Source organism: Pezoporus occidentalis, unplaced genomic scaffold, assembly GCF_034315485.1.
Source record: "Pezoporus occidentalis ecotype Australia unplaced genomic scaffold, CSIRO_AGI_Poc_V1 ctg165, whole genome shotgun sequence".
Classification (NCBI taxonomy): Eukaryota; Metazoa; Chordata; class Aves; order Psittaciformes; family Psittacidae; genus Pezoporus; species Pezoporus occidentalis.
The window spans coordinates 1,243,529-1,262,330 of record NW_026913477.1 but is presented as its reverse complement, the minus strand read 5'-3'; the positions used below and the strand labels follow the sequence as shown (position 1 = coordinate 1,262,330).

The 18,802-nt window shown below is 44.4% G+C and overlaps 1 protein-coding gene across 14 annotated transcripts in view; it reads left to right on the top strand.

Moving 5' to 3' along the window:
* The window catches only part of IL1RAPL2 (interleukin 1 receptor accessory protein like 2), a 388,687-nt gene that overhangs the window by 21,194 nt on the left and 348,691 nt on the right, over nucleotides 1-18,802 (top strand). For 2 of the 14 annotated variants that reach the window (XM_062613311.1, XM_062613299.1), the window contains exons 1-2: nucleotides 1,022-1,177; nucleotides 12,942-13,042. In XM_062613311.1, the coding sequence (XP_062469295.1) occupies nucleotides 12,961-13,042 (82 nt within the window). In that variant the 5' untranslated portion in view covers nucleotides 1,022-1,177; nucleotides 12,942-12,960. Of the gene's footprint in view, nucleotides 1-195; nucleotides 603-1,021; nucleotides 1,178-1,605; nucleotides 1,959-2,363; nucleotides 2,563-3,257; nucleotides 3,280-3,766; nucleotides 3,871-4,800; nucleotides 4,911-8,833; nucleotides 9,100-12,941; nucleotides 13,043-18,802 lie in introns of those variants that run through there. The other 12 variants (XM_062613304.1, XM_062613312.1, XM_062613307.1 and 9 more) reach the window with 11 other exon arrangements.

Here is an 18,802-nt window from a genome sequence, read left to right as displayed (position 1 = left end):
TCTCCTGAGGAAGAATATTTCCTGTGACTGTCTGGACATTGCTCGTGTGTCTGGGTTATGAGCTTTTTGCCACCATGTTGCTCGGCATTTGCAGCCTGTATCGTGGTTGCCTTAACAAAACTGGGTCCTCTTGTGAATCTGAGCAAAATCCACAAGTAGATTATATTCTGCATGGAGCTATTCTGAGATACTTAAAAGCAAATAAAAAGCTGCACAGGGAAACTAAAAATAACACTACCCCAAGCTGTAGAAAGCATGGATGTGCCACATCAGAAGCAGAGCTAGGGAAGAGAGATTTCACCTGGTTCAGTTCAAGGCAGCTTGGTTAAACTGGTGTTAGTGATGGTGTGGAAACGTGCGGTGGATTTGAAATCGGCTTCTTCCAGTTTAACGCAGGTGCTGTAACCGCCGGGATGAGCCGCTCTTGTGCCCACTCAAGTTAAACTGTCACAGCCGTGCGGGCAGCGCTGGGCCGAGCTTCGGCAGAGGAGCGGGAGCAGGGTTCCGGGGCTCTGCTCGGGGGTGCCGCGCACGCTGCTCTAGCGTGGGGCTATTCCAGTGCCGCCCATCCTGACCTGAGCCTTGCGAGACTTGTTTTGAAGGTACCGATTGCTCCTTACGCTTCTGCAGCTCTTTGCTGAAGCTCCTTCCGTTTTTCAGGACGTTTCCCGGCCGAGACGGGGCCAATGTGCTCGGCCCCGAGGGTCTCTGACCGGTGCCGGTGGCCGCTTTTCTGCCACTGCTGTACGGGACACTAGGGACTTTGGCACTGGCATTTCTTCCCCGCGGAGCGGGGTTGGCGGGGGCCCGCGGCGGTGCCGGGCCGGGCCAGAGGGGCCGGGGCACTGCGCGGGCAGCGGCGTGAGGCGGCCGCCAGGGGGAGCTGCAGTGTCTCGCTGTGCGGAGCGGGCGCACCTGCCGCGTGCGGAGCCGTCGGCGGCGGCACGGGGGGCAGCGCGGGCAGCGCCGTCCCGTCCCGCTGAGCTCCGCCCGCAGCGGCCCCGCCGCACTCGACGGGCGGCAGCGCCTGCTCGTCCCCCGCCGCGGCGGGAAGCCGCGCTCCGCGCAGACGGGCGGCCCGTGCCACCCCCGCACCAACACCGCCGGCCGCAGCTTCCGCCGCCTCAGCGGACGGGGCCGTGCCGGCAATGGAGACCTAGCGGGGAGCCGCCGGGAGGTAAGCCCTGCACGCCGCAGTGTCCTCAGCCCACCGAAACTGCACATTTCTCCTCAAAACCTGAAAAGTTGGGGTGCAAGGAGCGTCCTCTCGGGGTCGCCCCCGCCGCGCGCGGGACGGGGCTGAGGGGCCGCTGCCGACATGTCCCTCCCTCAGCGCTGGGGCAGCGGCGCCGAGGGGGCAGGCGGCGGGACCCTCTGCTGCCGGCTGCTCCTGAGGGGCTCCGGCAAGGACCGGCCGCAGCTCCCGCTCGCCGTCCCGGGCAGGCGGTGTTCCGTGCGGGTCGCGTTCCCTCAGAGCTGCGGTCCGGGTTGGCGCGGCGGCCCCGTAGCCGTGCCAGTGTCCGAGGTGTTTTCCCTCAGGAAGGGAGGTCTCGGTTAGCACTGAGGGGCTCTCCCTGAGCGCCGCGGACGGGAGAAGTGTTCCTGCCGGGATTTAAAAGGCGAGGACTCGGTTTTTGGGATGTCGCAGTTCAATGGAGCCTGTTGAAAAGGTGCCGGTTCTTTGGAGGCTTGGCTACGCTGAGGTACTGCGAAGGTGTCCTGAATGCTGGGTGAGTCGGGAGTCTCCATCTGCCTCCCAAAGCTCTGTGGCAGGGAGGCTTCTCTGGTTTCGTTTGGGGTCTGCCGTAAACCTGCTAAAAGGCACAAAACCTCTCAAGAGCTTCATTAAGCAGCTGTTTTCAAAGAGCCCGTCCTTGGACTGTTGTCTGTGCTAAGAATCAAAGAATCCAAAGTTTCTGGTGGAAAATGCTGTGAGCTGCAGTTTCTCGAAGTTCTGGGTAAGGTCTGTGTGCTCCGGACTGCCTCTTACCTGCTGGGTTAACACCCAAACTTGGGCTTGTACTGGGAGGAAAATCCCATCGTGGCAGGAGCTGGCGCTTTCTCATGCTCCTCTGCAGTGTTTGTACTTTCTTGGCTTTATTCTGGTTATTTAAAAAATCATATTTTTATAGGGTGGGTGTGGGGGTTTTGGCTGTTAGGTTATTGCCATCAGAGTGCATGTAGTTTTGGGGTTTCTGAGGGAATAGTTAGAGGTCAGCGCAAGACAAAGAGCAGCTGCTGGTACAGGAGCAGGGAAGGGCTGTTTTGGGGTGTCCAGGCATTGTGAGTGCGGTTGCAGTCATGCCTGAGAGAGGCACTCGCCCCGAACGCTTGCTGTTGGTGCTTGAAAGGAGACGTTATCTCTTAGCAAGGATATAACTGTGCAGCTGCCTGGCAGTCTGTTCTATCTGCCAAGTACCTCAGCTGTAAGGGCTGGTGACTTGCCTGCCTGGCTTCTATGTAGTGCATGGGAAGGGGCTTCCCTCCAAAGGAAGGAGCAGCCAGCTTTGAGGAGGACATGGTGGCTGAAAAGCTTGGCTCATGCCAGACCTGAGGCAGGAGGTAAGTCTGGGGAGGAAGCTGACGGTGAGTCAAGTTCTTCTTTTGCAGTGGACAAGTGGCTAACGAGGAGATGGAGGGACAGGCTGGGATTTGAGGTTTTGGGCTCTGTAAGCCAGTGGAATATAATGCACGTGAAGTGAATGCAAGAAGTGAAGTCTTCTGGCAGTTCACTGAGGCACAGGCAGTGATCTTCAGGATTTGATGAGTCTATGGTTAAGCAGGGATTGTAACTGGGGATGTGCAGGATAGCTTTCCAAGAAATTACTAAGGATTGTGTCCTTCTGAGGGTAATTCCTTGTGCATGGGAGACCTCTCGCAGCAGGAGGATGGGGGCATGCACTGACCTCCCTGTGAAGCACTAGTGTTGCTAGGCAGCAGCTTGCACCTCCAGTGTGTTCAAGATCTGAGTCTGTGAGGGGAGACCTTCCTCTATGGAACTAAAGCTTTCTAGCTGGTGTCCAAGGATGCTGGAAAGCATATATCCTGTCTGTGTGGGTGTACATGCATGTCTGGCCTGCTTCTGGGTACTGCAGAGGGGTGCTCAGATGGGAATATTCAGGGATGTTGGTTGAGAGCAAGACTTCCTTATCCTCGCCACCCTGATTGGGCTGCAAGTGAGCAGAAGAGAGATGAATCCTTGGTTGTGCCATTTGAGAGGCTCAGGAGTTCTCTGCACGCCACCTTTTTACTTTCACAGCACCTGGAAGCTCATGGGACGTTTGTCTTCAAATCACCAGTCAAGTTGATAATTGATGCTTTAGCAGTAAAATGGGGGGAAGGGAGGAAGACTTGCTTGCATAGGAGGTAAGAAAAAAGCCCAGGTGTGCCACATTGATGTACTTAGCCAACTTCAGTCAGCTGTAGTGGTTGCCACACAATTGCAGGAGCCCCTGTGCATACGTGGCATCAGCTGACTTTGTCTGAACTGCCTCGTATCTCGCAGAGCAGAGTGGTGGAAAGCCTTTTAATCTGCAGGGCTGCCAGTCTAGTGGCTGCACTTTGAAGCAGTGCAGTAGCCAAAGCTGTTGGAAACCAGCGTGGGGGGACTGGCTGCTCTCCAAACAGAAGTCAGATCAAGAAAGAGCCTGAGAGGGTCAGGAAGGATTCATAGGCTGCTGGGGAGAAGGGGGGAGCTCAGCAGAAGGTATTCTTGTGGCACGGGTCACTTCTGATCAGGCAGGGTCTGGAGGTGTGAGAAAAGTGGGAGGAGGCGATGGCTTCCTGGTGTAATAGAGACTGGAGGCCTGGGCCTTAGAAGAAGCTGGACTTTGCAGCCTTAAGCCCAGAGGAGTGAGGAAGCAGAGGCAGGTAGGAGCATGTATGCTGGGCTAAGAATCTTGTGGGCACTGTTCCTTGCTGCTGTATGATAAGCTTGAGCCAGAGAGTCCAGAGGTATGGAGCAGCTGCTGTGTATGGAGGCAGTGTGTGTGTATGATGAGCCCAGCAGAGATGCATAGGCTGGTACAGAGCAAGGAGAGCAAATTGGGCAACATGTAAGGCCCACACCTCTTGGGATGCTCTGCCTGCTTAGGAGCATCCAGGGGAGGCTTTCTGGGTGGGATAGGTCTGTGAAGGGATTTGGTTTGTTTGCAGACAGTAATTTGTTCCCTGACTGTCCGCAGCTGTTTCCTGTAGAGAGAAGGGTACATGTTACAATTATCCAGTTAAAGCTACAGAGAGTAGTTTTTTTTTCTAAGTGGCATTTGGAAGAGAGAGGTTGTTTGGTCCAAATCTTGTCTGTCTTATGTTGAGATGCCCTTGTGGGACTGGAGGTGAAGTTCCAAGGAGTGTTTCTGTGCCTTATGTAGGCAGCTATCTCTGCTGGCTGAGGTGGGCAGCTGCCAGGCATGGCTGAGGCTGAGGGAAAAGAGCTGAAAATGTGTACTAACAGTAAGAAGTACAAATAAAGCATTTATAATGTATGGACTTTCCCTGTTCTCCAAAACATTCAGGCTCTGAGTAATCTCTCGCTTAAAACTGAGGCTCAAGCTGAAAATATCAAGGGACGTTAAATCGTGAACAACTATTAAACAGCCTTAAAGGGCTGTATGGGAAACTGTGTCTGCTCTCTGTTTCTAAGCCTTCCTCAAACAATTTGAATCGGAGCTGTTTATCAGGAGGTCTTTCATGCTGGAAAGGGAAGTGAACATTTAAACTCTATCACAAAATAAAGAGCCATTTTAAGAGGCTGTTTGCTTTTCAGGGTGTCCAACTAAAAATAAATCTTCCTTTAAACAGCCTTGAAAAGAAGACAAAGGGAAGAGATCTTGCCCTTGCTGAAAATAATGAGAATCTTTTTGCTAGCTTTGATGGTCTGGGTTTCCTCCAGCATCTGGTACTTGACCTAGGTAAGTGCCCTTTGGATTCAGTGGAGGACTGAGAGGTGTGTTATGTTCAGTGACAAAGCTGGTGGGGGAAAGACTGCATGTTAGGAAGTTCTGCAGGGCTTGTTCTTCCACCCCTCTTTGCACTGTTTTATGTATCACTAAAACTAACAAGGATGTCTATTTGGTAGAGCAGTACCAGGGCACATAAAATATGTATTTTAATTTGGTTTTTGGCCTGGATCAGAACAAACCTCATTGTTTACAAGATTTCTACAAAATTCCTGAAAGTAATATTCTAGAAGCAGTTTCTCATGATTCTCAAATTCTGACGGGTTCGCTTGCTTAATTAAATTCTTCTTTTCATCCAGGCAAATCTGGCAAAATACATATCGATAAAGGCTAGTCCCTGGTTGTGAAAGGGGAAAAAATTCTCATCAGGAATATCTTTATCACTTTAAGGTAGTATGAGATGGTGCTGAGTACACTGAAAACAAACTGCCTTTGCTGACAGCAAAGTGCCCAGTCTTGCTTCTCTGGAGCCACGTTTTCTAAGTGGAAAACTGTGGAAGGGTGTTTTATAAGAACTGTAACAGCTGGTATGTCATCTTTTTCTGTTAATTCTGCCTTCTTTGAGCATTATGTATTAGTTAGGGAAGCATGTGGCTGGGAATGAGATCAAGGAATGCAATTCTAAGGACATCGCATGCGGAGTTGTGTTCTCTGTGCTTGTTCCGTTAACATGCAGGAGTGAATGTGGACTCGGTTTGCCATGAATAGTGCAAATATTGTTATTGGGTAAATACTGCAGAGGTATGAACGCATACAGGAGCAGATATAAAGTCAATACAGCTGACACTTGTAACAACTGCAGTCCATCTTCTATGTGCTCCCGGAAGGAGGGCTGTTTTAAGATGCTGTAAAAGCAGTTTCTCTATAAAAGCAGGGAACATTTCAGCATGCAGATGGCAGCTCAGTCTAAATTCTAGTTCTGTTTTGTTCTGAGCACCTTTGTAACAAGCCTTGAGGAACATAAGGGGAATGAGGAAAGCACTGTGAGGGGAAAAGAAGGGATACGCTATCTTTCAGGCCTGAGAACTCTTTTTGAACTGTCTCTTCATTTTTAATAGCTTTTCTACAAAAGCTGCTTGGGAAGCAAGGTTGGTATGAGTATGAAAGAAGCAAAGTATCTATCTTTTGGCTTAATAAATCTCTTGGATAGGCTGGTGCGAATTGAACTTACTTTCTTATTGGTTTAAGAGTGGGGAGTTTTGAAATTGCTGTGGGTGAGAATTGCCTTCACGTCTCTTTTAATCTGAAATGCTTTCTCCTTTTGTGGTTGAGGCTCTGTAGGGGAGACTTCTGATCACTTACAAGGTCATCTAAAGCACTAGAAAAAGGCCATGACCTCAGCAGTGGTGTTTGCTCTGGGTGTTGGCGACTAAAGAGCTGGACTCGGATGAAGCCGCGTTTTTTTTCTGTAATTTACAGGGTTTATCAGTGACTCTGAAGCTGAAGAGTTCTCATCAGCAACTTGCCTTTCTGCCCAGGAGTGCTGAACAGCAAGCAGGATCCAGAGTCCTTTCACCCTGAGCAGAGCTTCTCCACAGCCAGGGTGCGCTGGCTGTGGTGGGTTTGGGAGAGTAGCCCCTGAGTTCATCTCAGCCCAGAAGCTGCCTGCCCTCCTGGGACAGTGCTCGGTGGCCTTCTTGATTTAGGAAGCGTGCTGGTCATGTGTGCCTGGGGCTTCTCTTTCCTCTCTGGTGGCTGTAGTTACTGCTGTGGCTTACTCTGCTTTGGCAACTGTCTTGCTCTCACTGCATCAGTTCTGGGACTTAGGCTGATTTAAGCCGATTCTTAAAATCACTCTCCCCAGTACAAGTGTACACGTTTAGCTTTCCAAGTGTAGACTGTCTTCATGTTTTCTTCTCATCTCCCAGCTGGCTTTTTTTATAATCTTTAAGTGCTTCTGCAAAGTGCTAAGAGGCTAAGCCCCACTCTAAACCTGAACTCCTTGGATCTGACAGTCTTTACATTGCCTATGGTACTTCATGTTGCCTGAAGTCATGTATTGATTAAACCACAATCTGCAGGAGTAAATATATGTAGAATATTAATAGCCTCTACTCTAGGGAGACAAAAAGGCTGTAAATTAATAGACCCATCGTGTTGACCTCGTAAACCATGAGGTCTTGAAGTACAGCTGTAATCCTCCTCCCACAACATGTATTTCACTTTGAGTGTCTGTAAAAAGCCTGGGCTACTCAAATTTAAAACCTGTGATACTGGACAAGCATATCCATATATCCTAGGATGTGTAGTTAGAATATTGCAAAGTTCAGGCTGGAACAATAGCTCTCTGTAGAACCCCGGGTAGTGCTGAATCAGTGCATCATTGATGGCGCAGCTGGGCATGAGGCTTAAAAAATAAATTTTAACTTCCCTGCTTCTTTGTTGTTCCTCCTTGCAGTTGCTTTCTGCTTCCAAGTGCAGGAGTTGCTGCAACAAGAGAGGAATATGATTCAGGGATTTAAAATCCAATTTGAAGATATAACGAACTTGAATTCTGTGCAAGTTGCTTTAGGGAATCGAGGTCAGTGTGTGGTGTGAGCTGATAGTACTTGATCTGCTAATTGGTGCTGAGTGGTTCTAATTCTTTTGGTTCATGGATCTGTTAAGATGGGCTGCTCAGAGTTTTTGTTGCATTTTCTTAGTAGAGATTTAGATGAGTGCCTGTATTGTATGCTTATCAGTAACACCTCTCATTAGCACTTTCAGTCCATAGATATTGGAATTTTATCTCTATTTGGAATATTTCAGGAGATTTTTCCATTTCCCTGCTCTTCACTTTTTGTGTGAGCACTGGTTTAGGCACTGTTGGATTGGAAAGTTCTTGCAGGCAAAGGTGCTTGCATTAATGCTTGCAGAGTTTTCTCTCTACAGGGCAAACTAGCAGTTTACTCAGTCTTGAGTCTGATTACCGCTTTATCATGACTAAAGTAACTTCTTCTCTTTGCAGCCAGAAATGCTAATGGGAGAAGTTATTGTTTGGATGCCATCACAGTATTTTTCTTCTGTGTCTACCACTTAAGCCCACTTTTTTTTTTTTTTTTTGGTGTTACACTGTAAGATGCCTTTTGAAGGTTTGAGATGCTGCTCCTGGTATCTTCCATGATTGCTATTTGGAAAATAATAAACTTTTTAATTGAAACCTTTACAATCTTTCAAGCAAAATCTCAGTATTGACACCTATGGGGTGGTGCTTGTGGTGTTCTTTTCTTCTGAAATAACAGATAAGTTTCTGAATTTACTCCCTTCATATCACGAAAGGTCTGTGAGTTTTGCAGTTTGTTCCTTTTCTTTCACACCCAGACGTGCAGCTTTTAGAGGAATCACTGCGATTGGTGTTGTGACCATGTCAGGTGCTCTGTATATTTAGTTATGGTTTCTTTTCCTTCCTCAGGACAATACCTTGGTCTTTCCTTGTTGTGTTGCTGTCACGTAGCTAGTACTGTTAAACCAATAATAATCCCAGACATTTTAGATGTTGTCTCATTGTTGGTGGTTACTCTCAGTTTGCACAATGCCAGCACTGCCAGGTTCCCTCTGTGTTTACCTCACTTTTACATTTCACATGGCATTTCAGATCAACAAGGAGAATGAGCCAGATGTGAACTTGGTTAAGGACCTGAGCCCAGTGGAGGCTCAAATCCAGCCAGACAAATGCTGAATGCACACTGCCTTGTAGAATTAATGTTCATTGTGTATTATGACAACTTAAGTGGCTGGTGAAGATGTACAGTGAATTAGGCAAAATGAAATATTCTGTGATGCTCATTGAGGAACAGCGAGGAACACTGCATGACCCATATCAAGTAGAGCTGAAGATAATGCTATTTGGACTGGCATGCTTCTCTGCTCTTACATAGTTTTTGTTTGTATTTAAGGTATTTACAAAAAAGGGCTGGTGCCCATTGTGGATTGCTTCCATCCAGAATGTTGGATAGACTGAAAATTCTTTCAGTAATAAACAATTCCAAGTGCAGTGTGTTGGCAGAAGAAAAGACCCAAGAGAAAAGTTCATGTCACAATTGAAAGCCTTGAAAAGTGGAGTGAGGAAATGGTTTGAAAAGAAATGAGCAGAAGTCCCCATCTAACAGACTGTAAAGACAATGAAAGAATTACTGTTGCCATTTCATCCTTCATGTATAGGGTAAAAACTGTAATTTATTTTTGTGAGACTTCTGAGCACCAAAACCTGACAATCGGAAACCACTAAAGAGGCGGCTGCTGTTTTTAATGAGCACCTTCTGCATTGCAGCTTCTGTGGAGAAACCAGAGCCTAAAGAGCCTCGTGGTGTGTCAGCAGATCTTGTACTGCACAGACGTATGCCTCAGTGCACGCATGCACCACTTCTCATTTCTTGCTTTCTCGTATACAGGAGCACGATATAAACAAAGCTTGTAGTAGAAATTACAGCAAAACTAAATTATGTTTAAAGGAGGAATTTGGGAATGTCAGTGCTGGGTTTTATGTAGAATATTAATGCTCCAGTTTCCTTGTTTCCGTAGTGCCTCCTTCTCACGATGTCACTTGAAATACTTTTGAGTCAGGGAAGCTATATGAACTGAAGTGGGTGCTAGAAGGACAGTAAGCAGTACATGAACAAAATTGGACACCATTTCCCAAAGCCTGTTTTCTGAGGACTCAGAAGACAGAGCCAAGTTTGTCAACACAGGTGCAAGGGCATTAGGCAGTATCTGAGAGTCAGGGTTTGTGTTGGAAAAACAGAATTTGTGCTGCATCACAGCCTGGTCTGCTTGTAATCGCTGCATGCTTACAGCAGACTGGGAAAGCTGCCTGAATTCTGTGGTTTGTAGCATCAAGCAGTGTGCGGAGGGAAGGGTTGGCCTTGTTAGCAGTGGAATGATGGAGGGTAAAGTTGTCACACCTTGTTTTTCCTGTATTTGTCCCTCTGATGGTAGCAACCTCCCTTTGTTTACCTCAATACAAATGCAGCCTGGCAGGTCACAGCAAGGGCTGGATTAACTTGCTTAGTGATTCTTTCAGCATTCTCAAGCACTTTATTCTGTGTCTCTCTTCCATCTACTTGGTGATCTTGGGCAAGTTAACTGTAATTTGTATGTCTATATACTTATTAAGTAAGATGTCTCCTTCATTCTTCCGGGAATAGTCCTAAACTTGGTCCCCCTCCTGTGAGCTGTATGTAGTATAGTACTATTTTCTTGTTACAGCTGTGCGCCCCTACTCACAGCTGCTTGGAGTTGGCAGCATTGGAGTAAGCAGCTCCTCAGGGGAATGCAGCTCAGTGCCTCTGAGGAAAAGTTAGTCAACCCTGCTTGGAGGCGAATGCCTTGATTGTTAAAAAATGATACTGAATTCCAACTGGTTTATCCTGTCTCATGTCTCTTCAAGCTAGCATAGTTTTGTTCATGTTCTTCATCAGATCACAGACGCTCAGTTCCAGAAGTGCTGGTAGGTCTAGCACAGGGTTGACTCAAGTCTCGTCCATCCCACTGCCTGATAGGTGAGCGAATGGCCCGGAGGAGGGAGTTGAGAGCCTGGTCCTGCTGGGAGATGTGCTGGGAGCCTTGGCAGGCTTAGCACCAGAAAACTCCTCCTGAGCGAACTTAGCAACTTTGTCCTAGGCACATAAGCTTTCCTCTTCTGTCTGCTTCACATTCTTCTGGGAGAAATAAATCTTGCACTGTGCCTTTCTCTCGTTGTCAAATTCTGTGTTTAAAAACAATCATCTGTGATATGGCAGTTTGAACATTCTGGTTGCTTATAGCTGGGTGGTGTCTCAGGACAGCAACCACCTGACCCCTGGTCACAGTGGTGTGACTGATCCTACCTTCTCCTGGTTGGATGTCTGGGACAGTTAAGATGACACCTCAAACTGTTGTTTATTTTTATGGTGGTTTCAATGGTGTTGTGTCAGATGTGACAAGCTGAGACTCTGGGCTAGGCTATGAATGACTGGGTGGTGAAGTAGTCTCTTGCCCTTTTCTTGTTGTATTTTCCCGATGTTTGCCGGTACAGAGACTGACTGCCTTGGTGAGGCCAGGGCTTCAAAAACCAAAACTCCTATCAGTGCTGACAGGACCAAGAATTTTCCTCTCTTTCTAGCATTAATATTGGCTGGCAGCACTTGAATGTAATTTTACGTGTATTTAATGCAGTATAGCTCTTTTGGGGTGGGGATGGAGGGACTCGCATGAAAAAAGACCCAGGAGTTGCGTACTTCAGCTGTAATAACCGAAGGGAAGAAAGTGGAGAAAGTAATTTGCAAAGCTACACTTGAAAATCATTCTAGCATAACATCATCATTACAATTATCTGTCACAAGATTTAGTTCAATTACTTTTAAGCTCTCTTGTCAAGATGGCCTGGCTTGTTTCAGGATTTTGGTACTCTAAGGAGAGGTTAAGGAACAATGAATATTAATTCTGCCATTAACTGCTGTCAGACAGCCTTCAGCTTTTATTATTCCTTGAAAACTCCTTTAGCATTGTAACTGTGGGGAATCAATAGGCATGAAATGCCCATGGGAACATAGAATTCAGGGTTGGAAAATCCACTGCCTATTTATAGCTTGTAGTATGGTCCGGTGGGGGGGACGGGACACGAGGACGACGACTTCGGTTGGAAGTGGTAACTTTGAAATAACTGCATAGCAGCACAGTTGCCACTGTGTGGAAGATTATCTAGAGCTCCTTACGGTTTCTCCACAGAGCAATAGTCTGGAAGTAAATTACAAAGGAAGAATATTTGTGTAATAAACTTAAATTTAACTGAATAATTTTAAGGGAGCTGCAGGACATTGCACCCTCTTTCTATTTTATCACATCGAGCAAATGTTCAGAGCTGTAAGAGCCTGGGCTGGTCCCAAAGTTGAGGGGGCCTCTGGGCACGTGTATGTGGTGCAGCATTTAAGGAATGATTCTGTTCTGTTGGCCTTTGTTTTGACTACTAATGCAGGTTGTTTTGTGCATTTCTGTGTAAAAGAAACTGCTATAAGATGTTTGCTGCATCTTTCGGCGCAAATAATTTCACTCTGATTTAGGTGACTGCCCTCTTTATCTGAGAATAAGGGTCCTGATCTAAAGTCTATGTCTGATACAGAGATGAATTCCTGGAGTCTTAACTAGATCAAGCTACTAAAAGGCCTGTGACTTCAAGCTAAACATAGTTGAGGACTCCAGCTTGCAATTAAGCATATCTCTCTCATTTATGTATCTATATATGGTCTTTGCTGAGTTTGGATTCTTTCTACCTGTTTTTAAGTGTAGGCAAGAAGCCTTAGCTTGCTCTTGCTATGTTTTCTTGAATGACTTCGTACTTGTAAATGAAAACACAATCAGTTCCAATAATTATGTAAAATTAAAATTATAGTTTTAAACTAGATTTTTCCTTTTTTTAATGTATATTTTATAAAGTAGTGAAGTTCGCAGTAGAGACTAATTTTATCTTTATAATACAAAGCCAGAGACCTGCATTCGTTGATTTCTGAAGTTTGTTTGCCTGTCTTCATTTTATAGGAGAAATCTGGAATAGCATTAATTAATTGTAGGAACTTTTACAAGGTCACCAGTTGGACAATAAGTTTGCTAAGAGAAGTTGCTTGAGTAACCTACTCTTTTACCTGTTCGTGAAAAATGTGATGTTTAAGTGTGTGGCCTCTTTGTATGAGGCAAAACTTATCATGACCATCAAGGTCTCCCTAAATAGTATGCAACTATCTGCCAGGTTCGACCCACGCTATTTCAAAGAAGCAATTAAGTGGTGTGGGTTTTTTAAGCAAAAATACTATTTTTGAAATGTAATCTTAAAAATGCCAATCCCTTTGTGTGATGGAGATAAAAGGTCACTTTGAACCATTATGGTTTCCTACCTCTACATAAAAATGAACCCCGATGTTCTAGATTAAGCCATTGTCCCATAATGGTTCTTTGAGAAATGTTTAACTGTAGCTGCTGCTTTGTTCTGATGAAGAGCTGTGATTCAGACTTCCTACTATGTTTGTGTTTCAGCTGTCACTGGAAGTGAAAGATGAAGCCTCTTTTTCTCTTGGTTCTTGTGATCTGTACTGTAGTCAGCATGGATTTGAAGCTCGTGTCAAAGAGGGATTCTGGTAAGTCACAGAAAAATATTTTTACTTTTGATTCTGGACTTAGTGCTCATGCAATCAAGCATTTTACATGCCTGCTTTTTGGTATGCAACAAGTTTGCATACTTGTTCTTTTCTGAAAAAAAACTCAGTCATAAGCAGTATGGTTTGCTTACCAGATGTTGCAGGATTAATTTTCTCACTATAACATTCTCTTGATGATTCAAACAGTTTAAAAAGTGTCCTTCTGTTTTCTTTCATTAAAAAAGAAAAATAAAAGGTTGATCTGCTTGAAATATCACAAAGGTGATAATGACTTCAGCATTGCTCTAATATAAAATCTCTGCTCATGCTAAGGGATTTTCTTAATTCTGGATGTGGTTTGTGGTGACTTTTAAGTCTGGATTATTTATTTATTTATTTATTTATTTATTTTTGTTGGAAGGGCATCTTCCAAAAAGTCATTCCAGCCATATGTGTGATCATATATATATATATATAGGGTTAGCTGGGAAGAGCGTTCCTGGGTAGAAAATGTCTGATTATTCTAGCAGTGGAAGAGAGTGGGAGTTAGTTTAGGTTTATATCTGCTTTTGAAACCCACTAATAGTAACAAGATACCCTAATGGTTATTTGAAGTATCTCCTTCTAGGATAGCCAGTTGAGCTGGATAATTTTTCATTTATATTAGAGCCTGAAGTGACTTCTCGTCCATGCAGCTCTCTCCCCTTAAAGGGAATGACTTCATGAGACTGCCTTTCTCAAGTAAGCTGCATGTTTGGGAGGACTTTTGGCAGACAAGTAGGTTAGAGGCAGTGTTGTATAGCGGTGTTAGTCTGCTAGAGCCTTGTGTATGTGGGCAGGTAACTTTTAAACTTGCATGTTAACTTTCTTATCCCCCCCCCCCCCCCCCCCAGTTGTGTTCTGTACATACAAGTGTAAGGGCTTCCATTGATCCTGCTGTCCTCAATGTCTTTAGCCAACACTTCTAGCAGTGCAGGTGCAAGTAGAAATTACTGACTTCAATTGGTGTAGCCAGTTTTAAGTTTAATTTCTGCATTTCTTGAGAACAGAGGAGAAAAGTTACTGGTCCATCTTTTATAAAGCATTAGATGTCACATCCCAGGCTAGAAGGTGTTACTCTGGAAATCACCAGATGCTAGGTTGAATTCTTCTGCTGGGCTAGAAAGTATAAATGGATGTTGTTAAATTGAACTAGCCCACAGCAGTTTGGTTATTGTGCTCTAAGCCCTGTTTGCCCTGTGAGAGCAGTCACGGATATTGGGATTTGGCTACACTGGAGCTTGGTCTAAACTCTGCTAAGGGCAATGGTGTTGCAATTTGAAGAACAGGTATTACTGGCGAGGGAACCCCTGTGAGATCCATCATCTGTATAACTAAGCAACCCTGATCCACTGATACCAGGCAACACCACCTGGCTTTTCATTTCCTGTATCATAAGTACCCATCTGTAGAAGTAACGTGCCTGTGGTTATGGCATCAATCAGCTGGTAGTTTACCTTTAGTTATATTTTAGTTGGGTGCTTGTTTTGTTTTTTATCTGCTTTCCTTGCAGATTATCTTGTGTTATTGGCAGCTGTTGACAGTATCAATTCAGGTTGAGTACTGGTTGGAAAATGCTTTAATATGGTAGACTATCTATTGCTAAATAAACCCACTAGTGAATAACTGTTTTTTTTTCTCTTTTCATTTGATTGAGTTGGTATACGTTGAGTATAAGATAAAGGAGAAAAATGAACATAAAATTATAGCTTCTTTGTGAGTACATGGCCACATAGTTGGTTTTCACCTTCAATATTCTTTGTCATTCATGCTGATTTTTAGGTTGCTGTGTGGAGCAAACTATTGATTTCCTTTTTTTGCCTTTTCTTTTTCCATTACATTGTATGTGAAATGCGTTTTCTGTTTCTGTGATTTCAGCACGTAAAGCAAAATTGATAATTTGATTCCCTTTCTGAAAGGAGACTTTAGATATGAAGGACCATTGTTTGATTGCTTGGAGCTTCACCAAAATGTTATATGTTGTGAAGGGAACTTCTGAACTTTAACTATTTGTATTGTTAAGTAGGAGATCAGATAGTGGGTGGATGCAGCCAGACAAATGCATGAAGAAACAGTGAGACCATGTTGCTCGGTAGGCTGACAGTATCTGTGGTGTGGTGATACTGTAGTTCAAAGATTGGGAAGGAGAAAGTAATTGGTTATTTGTGGGCAGCTGCGCTGCAGTATGAGCAGCAGGAAGTCCAAAAGCAGGAAGACTTAGTGGTAGATGAGAGCTAGAGTGGGGGGTGGTAGGTGGGGTGCCTGAATGACACCCTGTGGGCAGGATCTCTGCAGCAGTGTTCTGGATGGATGTTGTAGTCTTAGCTTTTGCTGGCTGATATGAAGATGTCTAAGCTGGTGAGCATCTGTAAAAGGGGAAGGGAAATTGTGCAGACAGTTATGTAAGACCGTGTGAAGCAGTGCATGGAAAGCACTGACACTGATGATAAAGACGGATTTGGGCTTCTAGGGCAATAAACCATGAAAATCAGGGCATTGGTGTCTTTGCTGACTTACGTAGAGCGGCGTTTTTCCAGCCAATATGTAGATTTGTGATTAGTGCTACAATTAGCCACAGTTGTGATCACTGTTAAGTAAAAGGGCAATTATGCAGTTGACTAGCGTGTACGTAATATCATATAATAGAATATATATTGTTTAAGGGATAGAATCTAAAGAGAGCTGAGTTGAAGAGGACTTGGACTGGAGCAGTCAGAGGGTATGGTGTAGTCTTCAGGTAGTGCAAAGGAATCGCTAAAACCGAGGCAGTCAAAAGTGGGGCAGAAAGTCCAGAGGGCATTATCAACGAAATTGAAGTTGCTTTAAAGAGAACAGAGGTTTGGCTAGGGAGGCATCTTCAGAGGCTGGTAGGACAATGCTCATTGAAAGCCAAGGGTTGGAAATGCAAGGGAACAAAGTTAAGGATGAGAACTTCAGACAGCAAATGAAGACCATACACAGGGATTGTCTGTGTACTGTCAGGCAAGAGCTGTTAGAGAAGTCAGGAGGGGAGGAGGATCTAAGATGTCAAACAGAAAGTGATGAACTGGTATTCCAGTTGAAAGCATAGTTGCAAGAATTCAAGTTTGCTGAAGAAACAATCCTCATGGAAGGGAAGAGAGAAAAACAGAACTGAAAGGTTTGTCTCATGTCCTTTGCCTGCCCTCAGTTCTAGATTCAGGTGTCTGTATTTCTGTTTGGAGAAGATAAACAGGAATGCATGTGAGGGTTACAGACAGGTTTTGGAGTATCTTGCAATGCTGCAGAAGTGACACAAGCTTGTAGCAAGACAAATTCGTTTGGCTGCTTCTCACTTGAGATGTGATGCCAAAATAATTAAAATGGGAGAGCTAAGTTTATTATGCTAGTCAGAATCTTTACAGGCAGTAACTTCCAGATGCTCCAGAAGAAATCTGTCATGTCTACAGAGTAATGATTGCTGTTTGTGGTGGGAACAGAACAGTTTGCCTCAAGCGTCTGTGTGAATGTTATGTTGACTTAAGTTTCACAGGCATTTCTTAATATTAAAAAGCTTTTTTGAAAGCTGCAGGTTGTCCTTTTTAACTGCTTTAAGAAATAATAAGCTTCTGAGCAAAGAAGTAATGCTGGGACTGCAGCTTTAGCAATATCCTAGAAAGGTATTTTGCAGGTGGAGATTATACAAACAAATGGAGGTTGTGAGAACTGCTAGGTTCCCAGCTGGTAGGTGATTTCCTTTTAATCTGATTAAGTGACTTCTTTCCTGAAGCCTTTTGTATATAGTGGTTTGAATAATCATAGCAGGGAATATAAAACCAATTAAAAACTGTTGCTTTTTTTAAGCAAAAGATTTTTCAGATTATAGATTGACTTAATAACATAATTCCCTTAGTGAATAATTTATGCCATTTATTGTTGCTGTATTTATTTGCTGGGTTGAAATACCCTGTCAGCGTGTTAGAGCTCTGGAGGGCATGCCAACCTTGGGTGGAGGAGCATAGGCAGACATCCCCAAGGCTTCTCCAAGGCTGCTAGTGATATTTTGTGCCTTTTACATGTCATGTGACAACTTACTGTAGTCTGCTATAGGTATTTCAGGAGACCTTCCCTTTCCTGCTAGTTGTCACTGCTCTAGGCCAGGATTTCCCTCTGCTCCCTTCTATGAAGTTCAAACTTCCTGTATTGTTGCCTCATCACTTTGCCCATGAAAACTGTGACATATGTGGAGATGCTTATACTTCAGAGGTGAGTCATGGATTTGTGCCTGGAGTGGGATATCGTAGAGAAGCCTAACTCTTGAAAGTCTGGTACTCCTGCTGGAATGGGCACCAGAAAAGCTTCACGATGAGCACTCACAGTTACCGTTTGCTTTTTGTTTTCAATTGCATGTGCCTGAAGAGCTCGCTTCAGGCCCTGATGTGAAATGCATGGCTGTGAGACCTCCCAGATTCTGAGATGAGAGATGCAAAAGAGACTTTCAGCTTTGAGTTTCTGCAAATGATGTGCAGACAGAGAGCAAACAAGAGCTTGGCAACACTAATCAGTGCACACAGATCTCTTACTTTTCCCAGAAGATGTTATTCACAGCTCCAGTAAACAAAGAGAGTCAGAAGCACCATTGTTCTAAGCTGTCATCGGTGCAGGGATGTACAGTCCCTCCTGCAAACAGTTGTGTCTGCTCACGACTTCACGGCTGCTCTCCATCTGTTCAGTTTGAATCAGGGGGAAGCAAAGAGCCAGGCTCCTGTGCTCAGTCAGGTCTCAGGGGGCTACCAGCAAGTAAGCTGTGAAGCACCAGTATTCCATGCACCTCATTATGGGAGTCTCAGCCTTGGTTTCCTTTCCTCTAAACAGAAAGCAGCATTGCAGCTAGACAGACCTATTTGCGAGACAGCTGACAGCTGGTTTGCTGGTGGGGAGGAAGGGAGATGCATAGAGAAGAACAGGAAAGGAAATAATAGAGGCTTGGGGTTTTTTTAGTGACCTCAACCTGACAGGGTTTAAATATTGAACTTATTTAAACACTCAAATTTTTAGCTATTACATTTGTTTAAAATGAGTTCATGTATAATTAAAACAAAATATTGAACTGATACTTAAATATTAAAGCTAGACTCCTTTCCCAAAAGGAAAACCGCAGCTGTATATGAATAGAATAAATGAACACAATTAAATTGTTCCAAATGGCAGTAAATCACAAAGGTATGATTTTTAGGGATGGGGGAAATAAGAAAAGCATAAAAGAAATGTCATTTCCTCTCTTAAAAATCTATAATCTTCCACTTCTGCAGTGGGCATCATGTCAGCTGTTTGGATATCTGTTCTACATGTAGCTGCAGAATGTAAGAGTTATTAATAGTATCTGAACCTCTGGTAGACATACCCTCATGCCTGAGAGAGCTTCCAGCTCTGGGCCTTTCACTGGATAATGCTTTTTTTCCCATTCCAAAATACGGCCTTTAAAAATGAAAAAAGCCTAATGTATTGAGATGTCTTTGCTTTGTTTTCTTTAAGATCCTAAATGGAGATTTTAAGAGATCTTCATTTCAGTATTTCTAGTATGCTCACTTTGAGGTGTTGTGTCCCAGGTTCGTGTCCTTACTCTGACTGTCCTGAGGGACAGGGGAAGTTGTTCTGGCATGTTTTGGTTGCCATCTTGTTAATGAAAATATTTTTGAAAGGTCTGTCTTGTGTAATACTCAAATGAAAGTATAAATAATACAGCTGCAAATACCCAGAACA